This window comes from Neopelma chrysocephalum, unplaced genomic scaffold (genome assembly GCF_003984885.1).
Source record: "Neopelma chrysocephalum unplaced genomic scaffold, ASM398488v2 Primary Assembly neopelma1_87, whole genome shotgun sequence".
NCBI lineage: Eukaryota > Metazoa > Chordata > Aves > Passeriformes > Pipridae > Neopelma > Neopelma chrysocephalum.
Window position 1 is genome coordinate 1,836,992 of NW_020897749.1, and position 19,705 is coordinate 1,856,696.

The window sequence follows — 19,705 nt, forward strand, 5'->3', positions numbered from 1 at the left end:
GTGGCTTTGATCAATAAGACCATTTAAGTTGGGAGATACAGAAACCCACTTTTAAAGTTGAGATCTAAGAACCTGAGGTCCTTTCCTCCTGTTCTGTACAGACGGAGTATGCCCTGAAAACAATGTTGCAACAGTCAAGCCCAGGTGGTCAAGATTCTTGGTGGTATCTTATACTAACCAGCTGCTACCCTCCATCAACTCAGAGTGGGAAGTACACTTCATTGCTAAGGATAAAAGGACACATGTAAAAAAAGATCCCTGGGACATACCAGTGCTGGAGTAAAACCCAGCACTCTTTGGTGTCTGAAGCCAAGACACCCACAGTCCTGATAAATCACTCAAAAAAATCCCCCCAAACTGTTCTGGGTCAATCATTCATATCTGGCTTTGTCCCATGATCAGAATGACTGATAAGAGATGACAGTCTGATAATGACTTAGTGACTTCCAAAAGGCGGGGCATAGGTAGCTGTAAGATGTTGACAGCAGACTGTTCCCTCAATGAAAGAATACACAGCCTAAATGTGTCGAGTTTGCAGAGTTGAATATAAGGACTCTTGAAGAATTAAAGCATTAAAGCCATCAAAATATGGGATATTGGCCACCTTCCACAAATCCCAGAGGTCTCTGAGGTATCACAGTTCCCAAACACTCAAGTTATACTAAGATAAAGTGGTTATAGCAAGAAAGCAAATCATGCTTGTTTGGAATAGAGAACCGCAAAGCCCTGGATGCGTAAATACAAAGTTCTTTGTGGCCCTAGGGAATTATGCCCTTGGAAAATCCATGTCTTTTCACTGGATCAGAAGTTACAGAATTGTGTGGTTAAACTCATTGACTAAAGTTATCACTAGATAGGAATTTTCTCTCATGGCAACATCAAATCTCATAAGCATTCCAAGTATTTTCACTCCTTACTTAACATACAGTCTATCTCTGTTTGAGTTGGCCTAGATATTTTGCAGCCCTGTTAAATGAAAAATTGGAAGGCTGTGACACCTTATAATCCTAGTTAGTAAACCATTTTCTGACCCTGGGGATGTATTTCTCGCCAGACTGTCCATACAAAGACTGAGGCAGTGTGTAGTCACACCAAATGCTCCCAAATTTACTTTTAGCCCATATGTCTTTCAGGGTGTCACACAGTGTAATGAAGAGATGGCCACAAGCAAATGAGAATGACCAACAATGCTGTTTATTGGTTAGAAACCAAAAAGACAAGCATCAGTGAAGGAAATTTCATTTAAATCTCATATTCTCTTCACTTTGGAAAAACGTGTTCTCTGCTTAGACAGTACAAGTTACTTCCAAAAAAAGGGAAATGTGCCTTTTTTCCTAAAGTATGTGTGCCACTTAACTCTGGGGTAGTTCTGTGAGACACACCACAAGCTAAAAAAGTAAAATAATAATAAATAAAATAAATAACTATGAAGCGAAGGAAAAAAGATGATATGCCAAAGTGCAAAAGCAAAATTGTTTTTTAAGCACAAAGTTGGGGAAAATAACAGAATTAAGTAAAAAGAAGGGAGCAAAAGAAAATTAAAATCTTATATCAGTTGAACAGCTTCGAAGAGACAAATTGCCAAACAGTTGAAAGAAAATGAATATGTGATGCATATTTTACTCATTTACAGTACAGAAGGGCCATATGTAAGCCACAGGCAAAACTGTTCCTTCCTCCTCATCAGAGGTAAGAGGTGTCCCATTTTGTGTGCTTCTGCATGGGCACACATCTGCCCCTTGTGAGCTACAAAAAGACAGGAAGCCCAGGCTGAATCACCCTGAAGAGCCACCTACCCTACTTAACATGTGACTAATTCATTTGAATTGAACATTAAGAGTTAAGGAAGACAGTTTTTTTGTCTCTAAATACTGTTCTGATGGGCAACTCTGAGTGTTTTAGGCGTGTGCCATAGACAAAGAGTCAAGCAGTCAACTCTGCACGATCCTTCTCTTGCCTTTATTTGTAATGCCTTATTTGGCATAGTACTATATGAATGTATACTGCAATATATACTATTTAATGTCTTATATTTTCACATATTCACACACATTTTTACTCATTTGTATTCAGAATATGAAATTTTAGAAACTCTTTTCCAAGAAAAACTTGAAACCAGCCTAGTAAAGAGAATGAGCTAAACTCTCTCGGTGAGCATCGGGTAATGCAGTTCTTTGATAAAATTACACTGCTTTACACCAGCAGAGATTCCAGACCCCTCTTGTCATCAGAGTAACCTGCATTTGTTGCTACATCTGGAATCAGAGTAGCACACTGTTGTTAGACACATGCACAGACACATACACAGGGTGCTCTACATGGCTGCACAAGTGCACAGCTGATGTGCTGATCCGTAGTCTGCAGCACTCAGGGTACTTTGTTTACTTAATGCAAAATCAATAAGTTTATTTCCAGGACAGTAATTCCAACATTCTCTTGAAATAGCTGCCTAATTTTTATAGTCAAGTTCAGATGCTCGCTGCAAAAGAATCTAATAACAACCCACAAAAGAAGAAACTGCCTATCAGACAAACATGTTGGAACGGCCTGCAGAAAGCTATAGACTTGTCAGACCAACAATTCACTGCACATCTGTGTCTGCCAACATGGAATTTACTCAAAATTGCCTCTCTAGACACTTCTTTACATAACACATATTTAGCTTATTAGTGCTGTCATTTGGGAGTGTGGTCAGCTTTTGAGCAAAGTCTCACTGAGTCCATTAGCTGGGATCGCATCACAGCTGCCATTTTAGGATCACGATGATTAGGTTTGAAGTTCAAATGATTTGATTTCACTTTAAAGCTTCAAAAGCAGCCTCTGGGGTAGATTTACGCAATTAATTTTTACTGAGGTCTGCTGGGTAATTCACTGTAGTCAGAGAATCTTCACTAAGGTAAGGTAATTACCACTGGGTAATTTTACAGCACTCTGTTCAGTACGAAGCAACGTGTCGGCTGACCTGCTCAGATAAGACCTGGAAAAAAGTGAAGATGCTGCTTTTGGGAATCAAAATGTGCATGAGACATTGGGGAGGGATGAGAAGAATTCTCTCACTTCCCAGATGTGGACCAGAAGCTGTACATGCCCTCAAAATGTCTTTTCAGGATGGTGCATGAGGAGTTACAATCCTGTAAATATTGTACTGAGAAGCTTTCAAAATTGAAGTACTGTACCCATGATTCTTTAAAACAGGAACAAAGAACACAGTCTTTGTTTAGTTTGAACACAGAAGTAAACAATGAAATTAAACATCCCTTTGAGATTTGTATTTATCACTTACAAGAAACACTTCCTAATAATCAGTGGCAGCTAGGCTGACAAGCAGACCTCAGAGCAAAACCAGAGGGGATACAAGTCTATTTTAGGTTTACTATTGACAGTAAGGGTCAGAGGAAAAATAAACTCAGCAAGCAGTGTCATGCTACCACAAACCTCTGCTGGCCAAGCAGAAACTAAATTACAACCAAACATTTCAGCACGACAGAAACACTTGGGCAATTGGGCTGCCCTGCAGTGCACAGAGCACAACACACACATGAACAAGATTAAGCACGAGTGAGACACAATATAAATTAGTAATAAAGAAATCAAAAGATTGGAGGAGCTAATTATCCTATACTCTGGAGTGGGGTACATTATGCTTACCCCTATTATTTTAATATTTCAAGTCTGCAAAATTAATCTGGAAAGTCCTGTGAAAACAAGGACTGATCATGCTCTCCTCCAAGATATCCTCCTTTTAGTCAAGGTATAAATAATATAGATAATATCAACTACCAGACTGAACTTTAAGAATAAAAAAAAAAGAGCAGCAGCAGGACTTAGATGCTATTTCTATCACATACATTTTATTATATATTATAAGTATATAATAAAAGAAAATAAAAATATTTTTATTGTAAAAGTTAATCCTCAGCTTCATTTCATGTACTGTAGTATTTCTGGGGAAAGCTGATTTGATTGCTGCATCATACTAATAAAAACTAAAATTTGTGTAAGGGGAAGAAGAGGGAATAAAGCATATTCCATATCAATATTGCTTCTGATGGATTTCATTTTGTTAAGTTTACTTCCTACTACAGCTGATGATAAAAGCAGCTGTGGGGACTCAAAGGTACCTCTATCTACATCTCTCCATGGACTAATTACAAATATCTGTTCCACATAGTCTCAGTATCTAAGACAGATTTAATTTTATTCTATCTTTCACTAGGCATAAATAAAAACCTGTCATTCCAACCACTATTTTGCTTTCTTTTTTCTCCACCTATCATCCACTGGATGCAAACACAATCCTGTAATTCCCACTGTTTTGTTGTTTTCCTATTCTTTGTGGGTTTGTTTGTTTGTTTGTTTGTTTGTTTGTTTTGATGGAGCCACAAATGTTTTGTCCATTGTCAGGGGCCAGTTGCTTGAAACAAAGAACACTTTTCAAATTTCAAGCATAATTATACAGGACAGAAATGGCCAGACAAGTTCTTATGGCCTTTCTCTTTTAACTGGTGATGATACACTGCTAATTCATAGGGAGCATCTGTGTACTACAAATAAAATTTTTCAGATTTTAAGAAAGTGTTTAAAAATCAAGTGCAGTTCTAGTGGGTGATACCTCATCATTGCTCATCTGTTCTCTGCCAAAATGATGCTCAACTGTGCTGTTCTGCTTGGCCATTTTAAGGTACTTGATTATCATTCTCCCATAGTTCTCTGCTCATCTGATACATCTCTGGGGCATTCAGAACAAGTGCCCTGCTTGTGGCAATGCCGCACTACTTGGTTGTAATTTTGGAGCCTACGGGTTAACAAATTCTCCTGACTTTTCTCCTGAAGTCCCAAAATTCATCTCTTTTGCCAGCACTACTTTGAACTGCTGCAAGGCGGCACTGAGGATAAATATTGGGTCAGGTTCACTGGGTGCTGTGAGCATGCTTCTCATTAACACAAACAGAATGTCTCTTGTATGTTTGAAGTCTTATGGATTGATGGAAGAAAGCACATTCCAGTGACTGCAGTAACACCCACAGTGGTGGTGAGCAACACCAGGAGAATAAAATCAAAGGGCCCAGTTCCAGTGCAATGTGCTCCATTCAGTGTATTTGGGATTGCTCTAGTAAATAATTTTTCTCCTCTTTTTCATTCAAGGCTCTCTGATGAAGAACATCAGCAGTTCCCTGAATCTTCTCTCTTTTTAAAAAGCTTCCTTTTGAAACTTGCCCAGTATTAAGACTTCTGAGTATGTTAACCATGGAGCTGTAGGTGGTAAGGAAAAGGACGATAACAGGCTGTTCTTACTCTCCTTGTCACCAAATAGAATACTTCTTTCTCCATAGCTTTAAGTGGTAGTTCCACTCTCTCTTCTAAACTTCAGTTTCTTTTGGCACATTTCTTACTTCTCTTTCCATGTGTGATGACTCTATATAAGTGCTGAAGAATATTAAATTGCTTGGTGGAAAATTAATGGAGCAAGGAGGAATGATAGAGAACATTCACTTATGCGTTGTGGCTTTTGATAAGTTGGCAGTCTGAGTGGGCAATAACATGCAGCACATGAGTAATTGTAAATTACTCAAATTGCAGTTTGGCCTTTTTAGAGAACTTCAGTGAACCCAGAGAAGAGAGAAAAGGGTCTTGTTCAAAACATGAAGCAACAGGCACAGAGGAAGGTATTTAGCAAGGTAGCGTCTTGCTACCAAGGGTGTAAACTGGAAGGAAACAATAAATATTCAAGAAGCTTTATATATTGCTTCTTTGCCTTATGATGCTCATGCAAAGCAGAATCCTGCCTTTACCTTCAATCACATTACATGGCAACCACCACGGCTAAGTTTACACCTTGTGTAGCTTGTGTCTTATTTCTGTATCTACTGTTCCATTCAATTTGGTTCATCTCCTGTGGTGCCAACACCTTGAGCAGGGCACTGAAGGAAGAGCAAGAAATTTGGAAGTGAAGGCATGGGCAAGTTCAGTGGTTGATGGTTGCGCAAATTTAGAATTCAAGGAAATAAAGCTGTTGAGGATCCACATTTCCAGCACAGATGCATTTGAACACATTAAGGGAGGTGTTTAATAGTCATTTGGTGAAGAAAGGTTCTGACCTCCCTCATTAAAATGATGGGTAGAATGTTTCAGAAAACGTTTTTATCATGTATGCTGAAATTTTAGCACATATGGTAATCCACATATTCTTCATTTTCAGACTTTTGTGCAGATGGAATTTTTAGCAAAATTGTCAGCTTCCATGCATCAAGGGGTTTTGCCATCACTGCATTTCACATGTGCTACAAGTCTTAAATGCTTATAGAAATATCCCTGTTTGGAGACAAGTTACATATGCCAGCAGTCCTTGACATGGTTATCTTGGGAACTAGTTGCAGTTACTGAATGCTTGTCTGCTTTATGGACAACCCTGTCTGCTTTATAACAGGTTGATTACACCTACCCTAGAAAACAGATTCATGAAAGGTCTGCTCCCTTCCCCTGTTCTGACATTATTTTGCAGGTGTCTGGTTTTGCTAGCTGGCAGTGAGATGTACAGGTATTCTGCAGAAATCCAAATAGCTGCACCCTGAAGAATGGTGGACATAATGTAAGTGCATAGGAAAATGTCAACTGATGGTGAAAAGGTGTTCTCTTGAGACTCTCACAGTTTATAAGTGAAAAGAAACACGGACTCAAAGGACAACATGACTTGAGAGTAGGGCACACACATAAAAAGGCAGGTTCATTCAACTTTGAAACAACACACTGTGGAAAACATCAGGTCAGAAATGCTATTTGGAAAGAAAAAAAAAGCCAGTATATAAAGATACAAAACAACTGAAGTTTGGATTATCTAGATAACATCCTGTGCAGACCAAGCCTAAACATAAGTTCTAAAGGGCTATTCCTTCTGGACTTGTGTTATTAACAACATTACAGAGTTTCATTGGCAGAATTCAATATTATTGAGGCAATCTTCTGCAAACTTCGCTTATCTATACCCTTGTTTCAAGTTTCTAGATACTTTCAAGGAAAACTGGGAACTAGGATGTTCTTGATGTTTAATAACATTTTCACATTGCTTCAATGATAAACAAAACAGACAAAAGCATTTTCTCTCAACTATTTCTCAAAGCAAACCAAAAACTTAGTCCCACAGTGCTTTCACTGGTAAAGCTTTCATTAAACTTTTTAGAGTAACTCCTGTAAAAATAAAATAAACCTCCCCAAACCAACCAAACTAATATAAACCACAGAATCTGGCTAAAAAGAAAGACGTTGTCTATCCGCACAATACCAGAGAATTTTCCCCCAGCAGAAACTCTGAAACAAAGCAGAACTATGAAAGCAAGCACTTATAACGTGTATTACTTACAGTGTATTTCTAGAACCTGCATTGCTATCTGAGGTGTCGAGTTTAGGGACTCGTGATCTACTCTGCAACTTACAACTGCACCATCATCACTGCGATCCGCTAAGAAATCCAGCGTGCTGCTGACTGTGAATGTTTTGCGGTTTGCATCTTCCTCTTTTCGATATTGAACGTCTGAAAGAAAGAACAAACAAATGGTTTTCTCTTCAATAGTTTTAGGAAAAGTAGTACCAGCATCAGACAGCTAAATTATCTATCAGACTTGTGGAAAAAAAAACAAACACGTCTTTTCTATCTGTATCGATCTCTCTGATATAAAAGTAATGAGGCCGTAGTTATTCCTCATTTTCTGTCATTGTCATATCAACAGATTGAAAGAGAAAGTTTTAAAATTGGTTCCATGATACTGCATTCAAGCAGAAATTGCATTCACTTTTATCTCCTAAATGTTTAGGTCCAAATTTGATATAAATGTTCTCTGCAGGTCACCAGAAAAAAATGTGGTCTCTTCCTACCCTCATTATCTTACATATTCACTGTGCCACTAAATATTAAATTTTCTAAGTTCATGTTTACAATCTTTCTTTCATTCTTACTGAATGAATATTACTGAAGGCATGTGCAGGTAGTCAGATTAATCCTGTGCTTACTTTATTCCTTGCTTATTCTGTTGTTTGGTTAGAATTATGCTAATTTCTGAATAAAACTAAACCAAGGTATAGTCATCAGTGGTTATGAACAACTGTAAATAGAGCATGTCATAGTATTTACTGGAATCTACAGACAAGTCCCAAGAAGACGAGAAATAAAATTGCTTCAGAGACCTTACACTGACTGTTTTATATCCAATTCTAAATTGACCTATTGCTTTTGTGCAGATTCAGTTAAAAATCTGACAGTTTTCAGCCCAGGGACTAGAGTGCAGGGAGTCTACATCTCTGCTTAAGAAGTATCAACTAAGCTCAAAGTTAAGATTCAAATTCAGAACATTTCATTGTAGGACATACACGCTAGAACTGAAGATCCAAATATTTATGCTAAAATATTTTAATGTTTTAACTGCAATGTGAGATCTTCTCAAACATACTTTAGAGTTGTTTTACTTGGTTTCCAGCTACTTATAATACTTATTGATCTTAGCTTATTTCAGAAAAATGGTAAGCTTGTTATATTGATTTATTGCAATGAAAGCTTGAAAAGACATACATATATAAATACTTAAACATATATATAAAATTACACTGAGATTGCATATATCCTCTGTGTCCTGAAAAAAAAGTGAGAGTTTCTGTTTTACAGATTGTAGTAAATCCCACTAGAGAAGAAGATGACCTGAATAAAATTTCCATGAAATATCAATTTTAGAAAGCAAATCTTCAATGGCTTAAGCTACACCTTTTTAGATTAAAAATACCTCTGACATCAGAAAGGCAGTCCTTTTCATTGTCTCCAGACAGATGAAGACACCATGTAGTTATACAATTTCCATTTTTCACGAAGAAATAATTATTTCTTGCATTTTTCTGCCTGTTTGTTGCTAAACTTTAAAAGATTTCAATTTCTGCCGTGGTCACTACTAATGTTTAGGGACCAGTAGATGAGGGAAATATTGACAAGGCTAAAGCAAAATTATTATAATCAAACAACAAACGTCTTCACTAATATTTAAAGTAAACACATGAGCTTTTGTTCCCAGAGTTAGGATTCCAAATTTAATAATAAGCACCTATAGAGGTAGCCTTCTGCTTATAAGCAATGTACACATTCCTTTGCTTACTGTCTTCAGGGAGAGGACAGAAGGCCCCTGAAAACAACGGCAACTTTAATTTTAGCGAGAGGTTGTGAATTCCTAATCCTATAGAAACACAAAAGCAGGTAATTTCCTAAATGGGTGTTTAGAAGTCTTTCTCTAGGCATCTATGGTTTGGAAGAGTTCAACTCTTGGAGTTAACCACCTCTGTAAAAAGGGCAGTGATACTATTCTATAATCTGTTGACATCCTCATCAACAGAAATAATTAGCTTGTCCTCCTCATCAGCTGTATTTTCTCAGATGTCCCTTCATAGAGAAATGAAGGTGGGATTGTGATATGTGCTACCTGAATGTAAACTCACGTGGATGTAAGAGCACTGAAGATCAGGTACTGGGTATGTTACCATTCAGAATATTTACCCAGGGTTTTTACAAGAATTTTTAAATATGTCAGTTGCAGTCCATTCTTTTGTTTATTTTCTTGCTCTCTCCTAACACTCCCTTGAAAAAAGGTTAATAAAACCCCCCAAAATCCACTACAAGAGCACTTTCTCCAGAAAAAACCATAATGGAACAGGTTGGGGGATGGCTAAATACAGAGTAGCTTTATAGAGGAGGAACTAGGGGTCTTGAGGACAAGTTGAGCATTAGACAACAGTGTGCCTTTGCAGGGCTGAAAGCTGAAAAATAACTGTCTTGCATTAATAATAGCACAGCCAGAAAGTCAAGGGAAAGTGATTCTTCTCCTCTATTTAGGACTTGTGTGACTGCATCCAGAGCACCAGGCCCAGCCTGGGGCCTTTTTTTGGTACAAAAAACGTGTCAACAAACCTGAGCAGGTTCAGCCCAAACCCATGGAGATGGCCAGTGGAGAGAGCATACAATGCACAAGGACAGCTTAAGATAGTTGAGATTGACTAGCCAGAGAAAGAGAAGACTAAAACCAGATCAAAAAAAGTACCTAATGCATGGTAAAAAAGAAGAAAAGGAAAAGCCAGAGTTCTCTCAGAGGTGGATGGCAAAAGCTGAGGGGCAACAAACATAATTTACACTGAGGCGAATTCTGATTACGTATCATGAAATATCTACATATGATAAAAATGCTCCACAAACAGGGCTTTAAAATGCTGAAATGTCTCGCCCAGACAGGCTATGGAATCTCTGTTCTGGGAGATTTTTCAAAACTGAACAGGAGAAGGCCTTTAGCCACCTGATCTAACCTTTGAACAGAGGCTGGGCCATATGAAAAATCTAAGAGCCAATTACGGCCCTGCTTCTGTGACTCTGTCAGAGAGGTGCACATACACAGATATGCTTTTATTGACTAATACTGGTTTATAGCTCATAAGAATACACGTTTGATAGTGAAAATAATAAATGGAAATGATGAAATATCTTTCATCGTCCTTTGTTCATTAAAAGCTATTTATAAGAGCACAAACCTGTAACATTCACATAGAAACACTCATCTTTTAAAAAGACAGTAGTTCTGTTTTTACGTGGCAGATGTAATTTCTTTTTATATTTAAACTCAAGTTCTGACATGAAATGGCTCTTTCATCTGAAAAAATTTCATCTTTGACTTAGAGGTTTATCAAGACAAAATGTTCAGTGCCTCTCTGAATTCTTTGTGTATACTACAAATATATAAACTAATTCAAAATATCTTAATCTGTTATAACAAAATAAACTTATTTATTTTTAAAGCCCAACTTTGCTGGGAAAAGAAAAAATCTATTGAAAATATTCCTGAAACCTAAAAATAATTCTTTATATAATATTGTTGAAACAGCATGTAACAAGTTCTGTTGATAAAATAGGTAATTTCAAAATGAAAAATATGCATTTATCTTCTCCAGTATTTTTCCTTTTGATAATCTTCCAGAAATGTCCCCAGAATGATACAGTGCCCATCACTTTGTTAGGTTGGTGCATGTATGAGTGACAGAATGCTAAAGTAAAAGGTGTGGTACCCAGTGCTTCACATTCAGTCTCTCTCATCACTAACACCTACTTTATCAAACAGTATTCCTTTACCAGATGATGATTCCTTTTTTTGAGTAATAGCAGTGGAGCTACAATTTTAGAATGGCTTTTTTCCCCTTTGGTGCAACTCTGATCTCGATGCATCATTTATATTCGTTTGCACCATGTATAATACACTGTAACACAATTGGATTTACTGGTGCTAGACAGAAGAACTCCTAACCTTTAATGTCAGCTGCATTAGCATATAATTTCATATCTATTTTCTCAGATTTATCATTTCACCTTTTACACTGCACAAAGCTAATGTAACTTCTGCTGATGCCACTGCAGACCGGTTAGGTTATTTTATTTCTAACCTTTGTGAAATGGCAATGTGCTCTTCAGAAGACCTAGAAAACTAAACTGAAATGAATTTGCTCAGTACTTTCCTCTGATTTCTGGTTGTTGGGGTTTTTTTTCCCCTTTACTTTTCTTTTTCATGCATTTTTTTGTTCCTTCCCCACTCCCTTTTTTAAAAAAAAATTCTCTTTAGGAACTCTAAGAGAGCAAAATAGTTAAAGAGTCAATTGCTTGCTGGCTTCAATTACATGTCAGCTGAAAGAAAGGCAAAATTCTTACACCAGATTTTAAAATATAATTTTTAAAATAAAATCTTTTCAAATGTGTTGCCTTGTTGTTAGGCCGACTGTGTCAGTGTTTCTCTTAAAGTATTGACACTGCTTGGAGTGATTTCTAATCTCTACTTGCCTTGAATATATATATTCATCCTGTCAACTTTTCTGGGTGACAGAATCTGTATTGTGCCATGTGTATTTGCTGTGCTGTTAAATTCTTCTTTTTAATTACATTTCATTAGGTGCTGCATTTCTTTCATCAACTTCCTCAAATTGACGAAAGAATTGTTCTCCATTTCCTCATTTTCTATCCTTGTTGCAAATGTTCAAACACATTTCCAATTATCCCAGTCTAAAATTCTTGTTTCTTTCAACACTTCTCATTTTCATTGGAAATACAAAGACACTTCTCAAATAGACTGTATTCCTTATACAATCCACTGTAATCTCCTTTATTTACTTATTTTATATCCCAGCTCTGGTTTTGCACATTGAACTGTGGTAGAGAACAGTAAAGGAAGATAAACAGATTCTCTAATTAATGCTGTAACTTTTCTTGAGGCAGTTTATTGAGCTAACAAAATCCAAAATACTAGACAAACGTGAGACAAAACAGATAATAGTGTTGGTTTGGGTTTTCTGTGGTGTTTGTTTGTTTGGTTTTGGTTTTTTTTAAAGCTACACAGCAAAAGTGGATTTTGAATCATTTATTTATCTGGTCTTATAGCAGAATGAATAGAGGTGACACGAATAAATGTCAATACCTTATCCCTTTTATTTATCTACTTTATAATGGGCACATCAACTGGTTTATAGATGTGACTAAGCCTTCTGCTGTAGGAAGCTCTCTTCACTCACACATTCACCAACAAGGATTTAAAACTATCCCAGTATTGATAAGAATATGGACTAGAAAACTAAGTTCTAAGCAAAAAATGTATAAAATGAAAGAGAAGATAGAAAAGAAATAAATAGATTTTATATGCAGCTCTTTCCTAGCTTGCTGCATCCTCAAAGGCAAATCCTTGCTGTTAGTTTTGGTTTTAGTCACCACTGACTTTTCAGCTACAGCAGACTTTGTCCAACTCCCCCTAGTCCCTGTGAGGTTTTCCTGATCACCTTTAAAGTCACCACCTTTAAAGACCATCACCATCCTTGCTTTGGCTGTAGATTCCCAGTTTCCCAGATGAAATTCCCTCAATTGCTACATCCTGACTTTTCCTCACCAGAGCAGGCCCCATAGCTCCCCTATGGAAAGTGCAAGCTCCTGTCTCCTCCAGATGGTCCTGCCTCACCTGGTCACTTTATTTTGAGGGGTGTAATAAATAAATAACATAAATCTGGCAACTGACTGCATCAGACATACATCATATTAGAATGGCAAAGAGAAACGGAAAGGTAAAATATCAGGGGTGAGTGGTGTGACTGTGATAACAATAATCCACAAAACATTTTTCTATTGAGCCTCACAATTGAGTTTATTGTGCTGAACAGAGTTCTGAGCAACTCAAAACATCCGTTTTTACCATTTGAAGAAACAATAAAAAGATGGTTATATGGCCATTTACAAGCAATTACCTTGTCTATGTACTATCACCTGTTCATTTCATGACTCAACATGAGAAACTTTACAAACACAAATTAAAAAACATAATTCTAAAGAATGCATAGTTTTGGCAGTTGGACCGAATTAGACCAAAGTCCTTTTAAATACCTTTAACTTCTTTGTCGTTCTTGAACCATCTGATATCAGCTGCTGGTTTACTACCAGATGTCTTGCAAGTGAGCTGCATCCTCTCTCCCTCCATAACTGGTGAGGTAAATCCAGTAATTTGTGGCTTCTCAGGAACACCTAACAAGCAAACAAGCAAAATGTCTCTGATAAGAGTCAGCTACTGCCATGAGTACATGACCAACTTAAAGTTCACTTCTTCATATGCTCTAAATTCTGGAAACAGGATAATTAATTCCTCGTGCCTTGTCAGTGAAGCCTTTTTCCTATTGTAAATAAACTATCAGTCTGAACAGTAGTTGATTCTAAATAAAGAAAGAAAACAGAAATTAACCTGGTTTTCCAAGAGAAACAGATTGCATTTTAATAAATATCTTATCTATGTATATTCTGCATGTGGGTCTAGTCTGACTTGTTATAGTGTTTAAACCACTCTGCACAGCAAGCAGGATGACAAAGCACATTAGAAGCACAGCTGTGAGAATGAAACACAACTGGCAACAAAAAGCTGAGCTGACCTAAGTTCAGAACAAATGTTTAAACCCGAATAATGAAGACTTTAATACAAAATCCAGGGAAAAGGGAGGACGAACACAAATACAGGAGTCACTTTATCTTCAGTAAACACAAAACCAAAACATCGAGAGGTATAATCAGAGCTCCATTGGCCATGGGAAGTTCTTCGGCTGAATCCAAGTCCTTTGGAAGAGGTCACGTGATTTTGACAAACCATACACATCATATTAAATTTGGCAATAGTGTTTTTTCAATGAACCATGAATAATTTAAAAAAAAAAATAACAAGAGAATTGGGAAAGTTTTGATCGCTACCTATGTAAATCCAATTAACTAATGAAAACACAAGAATAAGTTATTTCAAAATAATACTGGTGACTGTAATTTTAAAATATCAAAAAATGTGAGTTATAACTTGCACCTACAGTGCTATGAGGCATTCATATTTGTGGCTAGATAAAGGGATCAGTCACAGTAAGTGGTCCTATGCCCTGTATTTCATAATTTGTTTTTTTTTACATCTCTTTACCAAAACAACAGATTATATATATAAAAAGAAAGCAGCAGTACCTATTACATAGTACATTTCTGTAATAAATCTATTCCTCTCTTTCAGGACAGGAAATGGTGTCTGCTATAATACCTTGACACTTAAATTTTCTAATCAATAACAGAGCAGTCAATAAAGACATTATTAGTACATAAAAGGATAGTTTATCTGATTAAAAGATGTAATACATTTCAATGGAAAAGTTCCCCTTCTACAACAGAAAATGTTCAAGGAGTTTAAAATGTTATTTTGAAAATTACAAATACAAAATGAAAAAGACAGGAATCTTAAATGCTGCAGCTTTCTTTCTTGGAAGGTAAAGTAGCTGATCTTGGTAAAACTCCATGAAACTGTCCCCTAAAATGAAGATAAAACTTACAGGACTGTGAAAGATCAAGTTACTTTTGTTAATAAATACTGACTAGATGGGCTTTTTTTGTCTTTGTAACACCTTTCTACATCTTTCTGCCATTTAACATGTTGAACTGGTGTATTCATCAATTGCTTAGATCATGAAATGCCTTTCTACAGAAAGGAAGATTAAGCACAGGCAGTTGCTATTCCAGAATATTCTGCTTTCAGCGGGTACTTTTTGTCCTTAATGGCAAACTTGTGAAGTTTCTTATAAAATAGTCTCATAGGGACTGAAAGGGAGACATGTTTCATATCCTAAGCACAAAACCAATTCCCTGGCTGGATTAATGTGAGTATTACTGGCACAGAGAATACCTTACATTAGTCCTATTAAATTCAACTGTCTGCCTATCTACGTATAAAAATAAAACAGAAGGAAAGAAAGAGTCATGTTCAGGGACAGAAAAAAAAAAAGGAGAAAGGAATAAAAATCAATCTCTAAAATCATATAACCTCTTAGGTGTGCAGGTGTGTTTCAATGAACTACAGCAATTTTGGCTGATTGGGCTACTGACATTCAGAGAATCATATAAAGCTTCGAGCAGAAACTTTATTTCCTGGGCATCTCTTGAAATCTATTGCTTTTCTATGTGTATCTATAACCTTTGGGGAAAACAGCAGAGCACTTAGAGGATAAAGCACAAAAGAAGCAGCAAACCCAGTGAAAATTTGCACTTTATAGACCAAAAAAAAAAAAAAAAGACAGCAGAACGAGCCAAGAAAATGCACAGCTAAGGAAAAATGATAAAGCTCTAAAGCCCGTTTTGATTTCATGCTTTCTGATTTTCTCCTCTTTGCCCTGTACAATACGTTGTTAGGAGATGAACACATGCACCTTCCTCGCACTTCTGGTGCTCGGGATGTGGAGGTTATGTCCATTTTATGGAGCACTCACACCTCAGTGTTTGTCTGCTCCCTAATTCATTATCCTGCCACAGCGCAAACAGTAAGAGGCGTGTTATTTTTCAGCACGGCAATATAAAACAATAAACATCAGGGAAACCAGATCAGACGTTTACATTTATCTTCTGCCAAGCTTCAGAAAAGTTCATTCTTATCATAATTTGCCAAAGCCCGAGGAGTTTAACACTTGCTTCTTTATACTCACCGAGGACGGTAAGAAAAGCCTTGGAAGTTTTGACAGGCATAGTGAACAAAGAGCAGGTGTACTGCCCTTCATCTGACAGGGACACGTCGCTGACACTGATACTCAGCTCGTGCCACGAAGCTCGGACCAGCTCGATTCTGTTGTCCCTCAGAGCTGAAAAACAAAAATCCATGTTAAGGTAGGACACAGAACGTTTACAAAGCACTGCGTGTTATCCAAGTGAAGTATCCCAGTGAAATCAGGCCCTAGGACATGGGGATATGGACACAGTTGTCTATGCACGGTAGTTTGTTTTCTCTGTGGAATAAAGTATGAGAGTTTAGCAAGTTTTTGGGTGGTGTACTGAGTGGCTTGCAACATATATAAACCTAGAAATTAAGTGGCTTGAGTTACCTTTGACCTTCCTCTGAAAAACCCAACACTGACTTTGATTTCTGTCCCCTCACAGCTTTGTCCAGTGCCTAAAATAAATCCTTCCTGTACTCAGCTTCTTTTTCATGTATTTACAAATGTTGACAATCCTTTATCTACCATTGCATAGTTTGCTTACAGATTTTTCTCATGTCCACTACTACTCATATTGACCTGGAATATCAGATTCCCTGAATTCTGTAACGGGGTATTTCTTATTATGAATAGATTGAAAATTCCACTTCTGCATGCATATATAGTACATTTAACGATTCAAGGTAATTGAGTATAAGTGGCCTTACTTTTTGGATTATGACTAAAATTATGATCTTGTATCATAAAATCCTTTCTATAAAATTTTATTGGCATGAAACCAATGAGGGAAAAGAAACATGTAGATTCACTCACATTCAAAATGTCGTTTTAGTTAATGCTTTAAAATTTAAAACATTTTAAAACCTATATTTATATTAATCCCCAAATTCTATGGAAAACCAGCCAAAACATTCTCAAACTTTCTATTTATCTGCAGTAAAGCTGTTTCAGGAATCTGCATGTATTAATCAAGACTTTCCATAGCATAGAAATACTAACATCATAAGTAAGTAAACACTGTTATTCTCCTAAGAAAAACAATAAAAAAGCCTATGTAACTCAGAGAGTTTAGCTGTGTACCTCTAGATTCAAATATCTGACCTGGCAGTGGTGGAAACTTCAGGTACTTTTTGTAGTAAACTTCTGGAAATCAAGAGTAAATTGGGACTATGATATTTTTCAGGAGAGTTATGCTTGCATTTATGAGAAGAACCAAGAAGTTCAAGTCCCTAATGCTGTTCTCACTCACCTCTTTCTAAAGTCCCCAGAGGCTCTTAGTTTTGTCTAACATATATGTCTTCCAATGATAAAAAACAACAACAAAAAAGTTTTACTGTGGTTCTTTTGCTACTAAACCTAGACATTTCTTCCCCATTGCTGTTCAAGTCAACCCAGGAAGATTTACACCAAAATAAGCAGTGAAGGTTCAGCAAAAATGTCACTTGAATTTGTTTTCTTCTAAGGCTCCCATTCAGGGTTTGTTGGTTTTTTTCTCCACCAGGAATTTTCAGCTGAGTTTACTGATTATTTCAGGGTAGGGCAGCCAAAGCTTGACTCCCTCTCTGCAGGGTCTGACGACTGAAAGGTGACAGCTTCAGCAGCCCTAACACACAGTCATGCCATGAACTACTTCAAGGCACATCAAAGTGACCGAGATTGTGGAATGGACACATTCCAAGCGTAACTGAGACATTGGCTGGATGGCCACAACAGGAAAAAAGTAGTTACGTAGTCTAAAATATAAAAATGCATATAATGGTGAAAATAGGAGCAACGTTAAAGCAAACAAGCGAGCAAAACAGAGGCCACAAAATGAAAAGCTGTGTATGCCAATATGCTGGCACAACAACCAAGAAAAACAAGCTCAGGAAAACAAAAAGTACATAAAGCAAGCATCTACCAACCCCAAGCAGCAGGCAAAGCTGATGACTGGGGCTTTACCAGCCAAAACTCCTCACAACAGTGAAGCTGTTGCTATCTTTGAGGAAGTAGATAGGGACTCTTTAGCTTTTCAATGCTAGTCAGATGCAAACTGAGCAGACCTCAGAATGGTAGTTTATTTCACATTACTGACCTTCCCCCAGAAAAGTTATTTTCAAAATGACTCAGTGCTTCCAAATGGTTTGGTTACCACCACACCCATTTATAAAATTTGGCAACAACATAGAAAAAAAACAAAAAACAACATAACAACAACAACAACAATAAAACAAACAAACAAACAAAAACCAAGCAAAAACAAAACACCTAGAACAACAAAACACCTCTCAGCACTACATAATTTGAAAGTGGTGATTTTTGCTTCCCCTTAATCAGAAACTATCTAAAAAATAATGCAGCATATCATATTACATAGTATTTTACTTTGTTATAATTTCCAATTGTTACTGCCTTGTGACAAAGATGATAATCTTTATTGAAATATTTGTTGAAATACTTTCCTACAGATGGGGCAACAGGCAGAATTTCATGCACTAGGAAGAACAGTAATGAATTGCACTAGAGCACAACTGGCCCACAGATGATGCCAATATCACACCATTTCAATCCTACAATTGAAATACAAACCATTTCCATCAACTACATTCCTACTACCCCCCCTCCCTCACGTCCTCCCCTCCATACCTTTTTTAACCTTTGTACAATATAAAAAACCTCAGCTGAGTCAATTTTCTGTAAAACCGGTAAAAACAGCCACTGGTCAAGAGATGAGATCAGATGTTCCATGTTTCAGTCTGGAGTGAATTTTTGTTGAAAGAACAGAAGGGTTGTTTTGTAATGGAAATACCAATACAGAGCCTTGCAATAAATGCTGCAAATAGCACCAACATAATACTCCTTTGCAGCAAAGCTGTTTGTCAGAAGCATTTTTGTAAGTGCTAAGTCCAAAGACTATTAATTATCTGTGCCATCACTTTCAAACCTACACATCTGTAAGTTTTCCTGTCTACGCAGATGTGAGTGCAAACCAAATTTTACTGCTATTGCTTAGACAAGGCCAGCACTTAGAGACTTCTTAGAATCTTATTTTCAAGTTGTATTTCTCTATCTGTTTGTATCTGTTTAGAAAGACATCACTGAAGTGATAGCTGTGAGGGATGCCAGAACTGGTTTGCTTCCATTTTCTGTGTTAGATATATTTGGCTAAAAGGGCAAAGTTGGATGACAGAAAGAGTGGCTGCCTGTCTAGTCCTGGCTCCTGCACCCTGGGGCAGACAGAGCCCTCTGGGAGAGGATGACTGGTTCCCTTAGACAGCAAAGGAAACATCAGCAATGTTGGAGAAGCCAGGATTTCTGGTCAGCTCCCGAAATCCAGGCATCGTGACTGAGTGGAGTAGGGTCTTGAGCACCACAGAGAGTAAAGTCTTCCCAAGTCTGGCTGATGAAGCAAAGAAGCCCGTGGAGCCCAGACAGAAGCCAGCTACTCAAAGGTACCAGCTGCAAAGCAAAAGTTTTAAGGAGAAGACACACTCTGCAAGGAGCTACTGGACAAGAAGGGGATTTATTTACAATTACTATTCAAACTCCTTCAGCATATCTTAGTTCTACTTATTTAATGACCTATCTCATTCAGGTTATTTTTTTCTTTCTAAAGGACATGAGTTTCCAAAACTTTCTGTATGCTTTTTAATTGCTCTTATTTGAATGGAGAATTGCCCCAAAAGAGGGC

At 37.2% G+C, this 19,705-nt stretch overlaps 1 protein-coding gene across 3 annotated transcripts in view; it reads right to left on the bottom strand.

Moving 5' to 3' along the window:
* The window catches only part of CADM2 (cell adhesion molecule 2), a 610,241-nt gene that overhangs the window by 107,923 nt on the left and 482,613 nt on the right, over window positions 1–19,705 (bottom strand). For all 3 annotated transcript variants that reach the window (XM_027692565.1, XM_027692563.1, XM_027692564.1), the window contains 3 exons: window positions 16,030–16,182; window positions 13,424–13,561; window positions 7,358–7,528 (listed from right to left, as the gene is read on the bottom strand). In XM_027692565.1, the coding sequence (XP_027548366.1) occupies window positions 7,358–7,528; window positions 13,424–13,561; window positions 16,030–16,182 (462 nt within the window). The remainder of the gene's footprint in view (window positions 1–7,357; window positions 7,529–13,423; window positions 13,562–16,029; window positions 16,183–19,705) is intronic.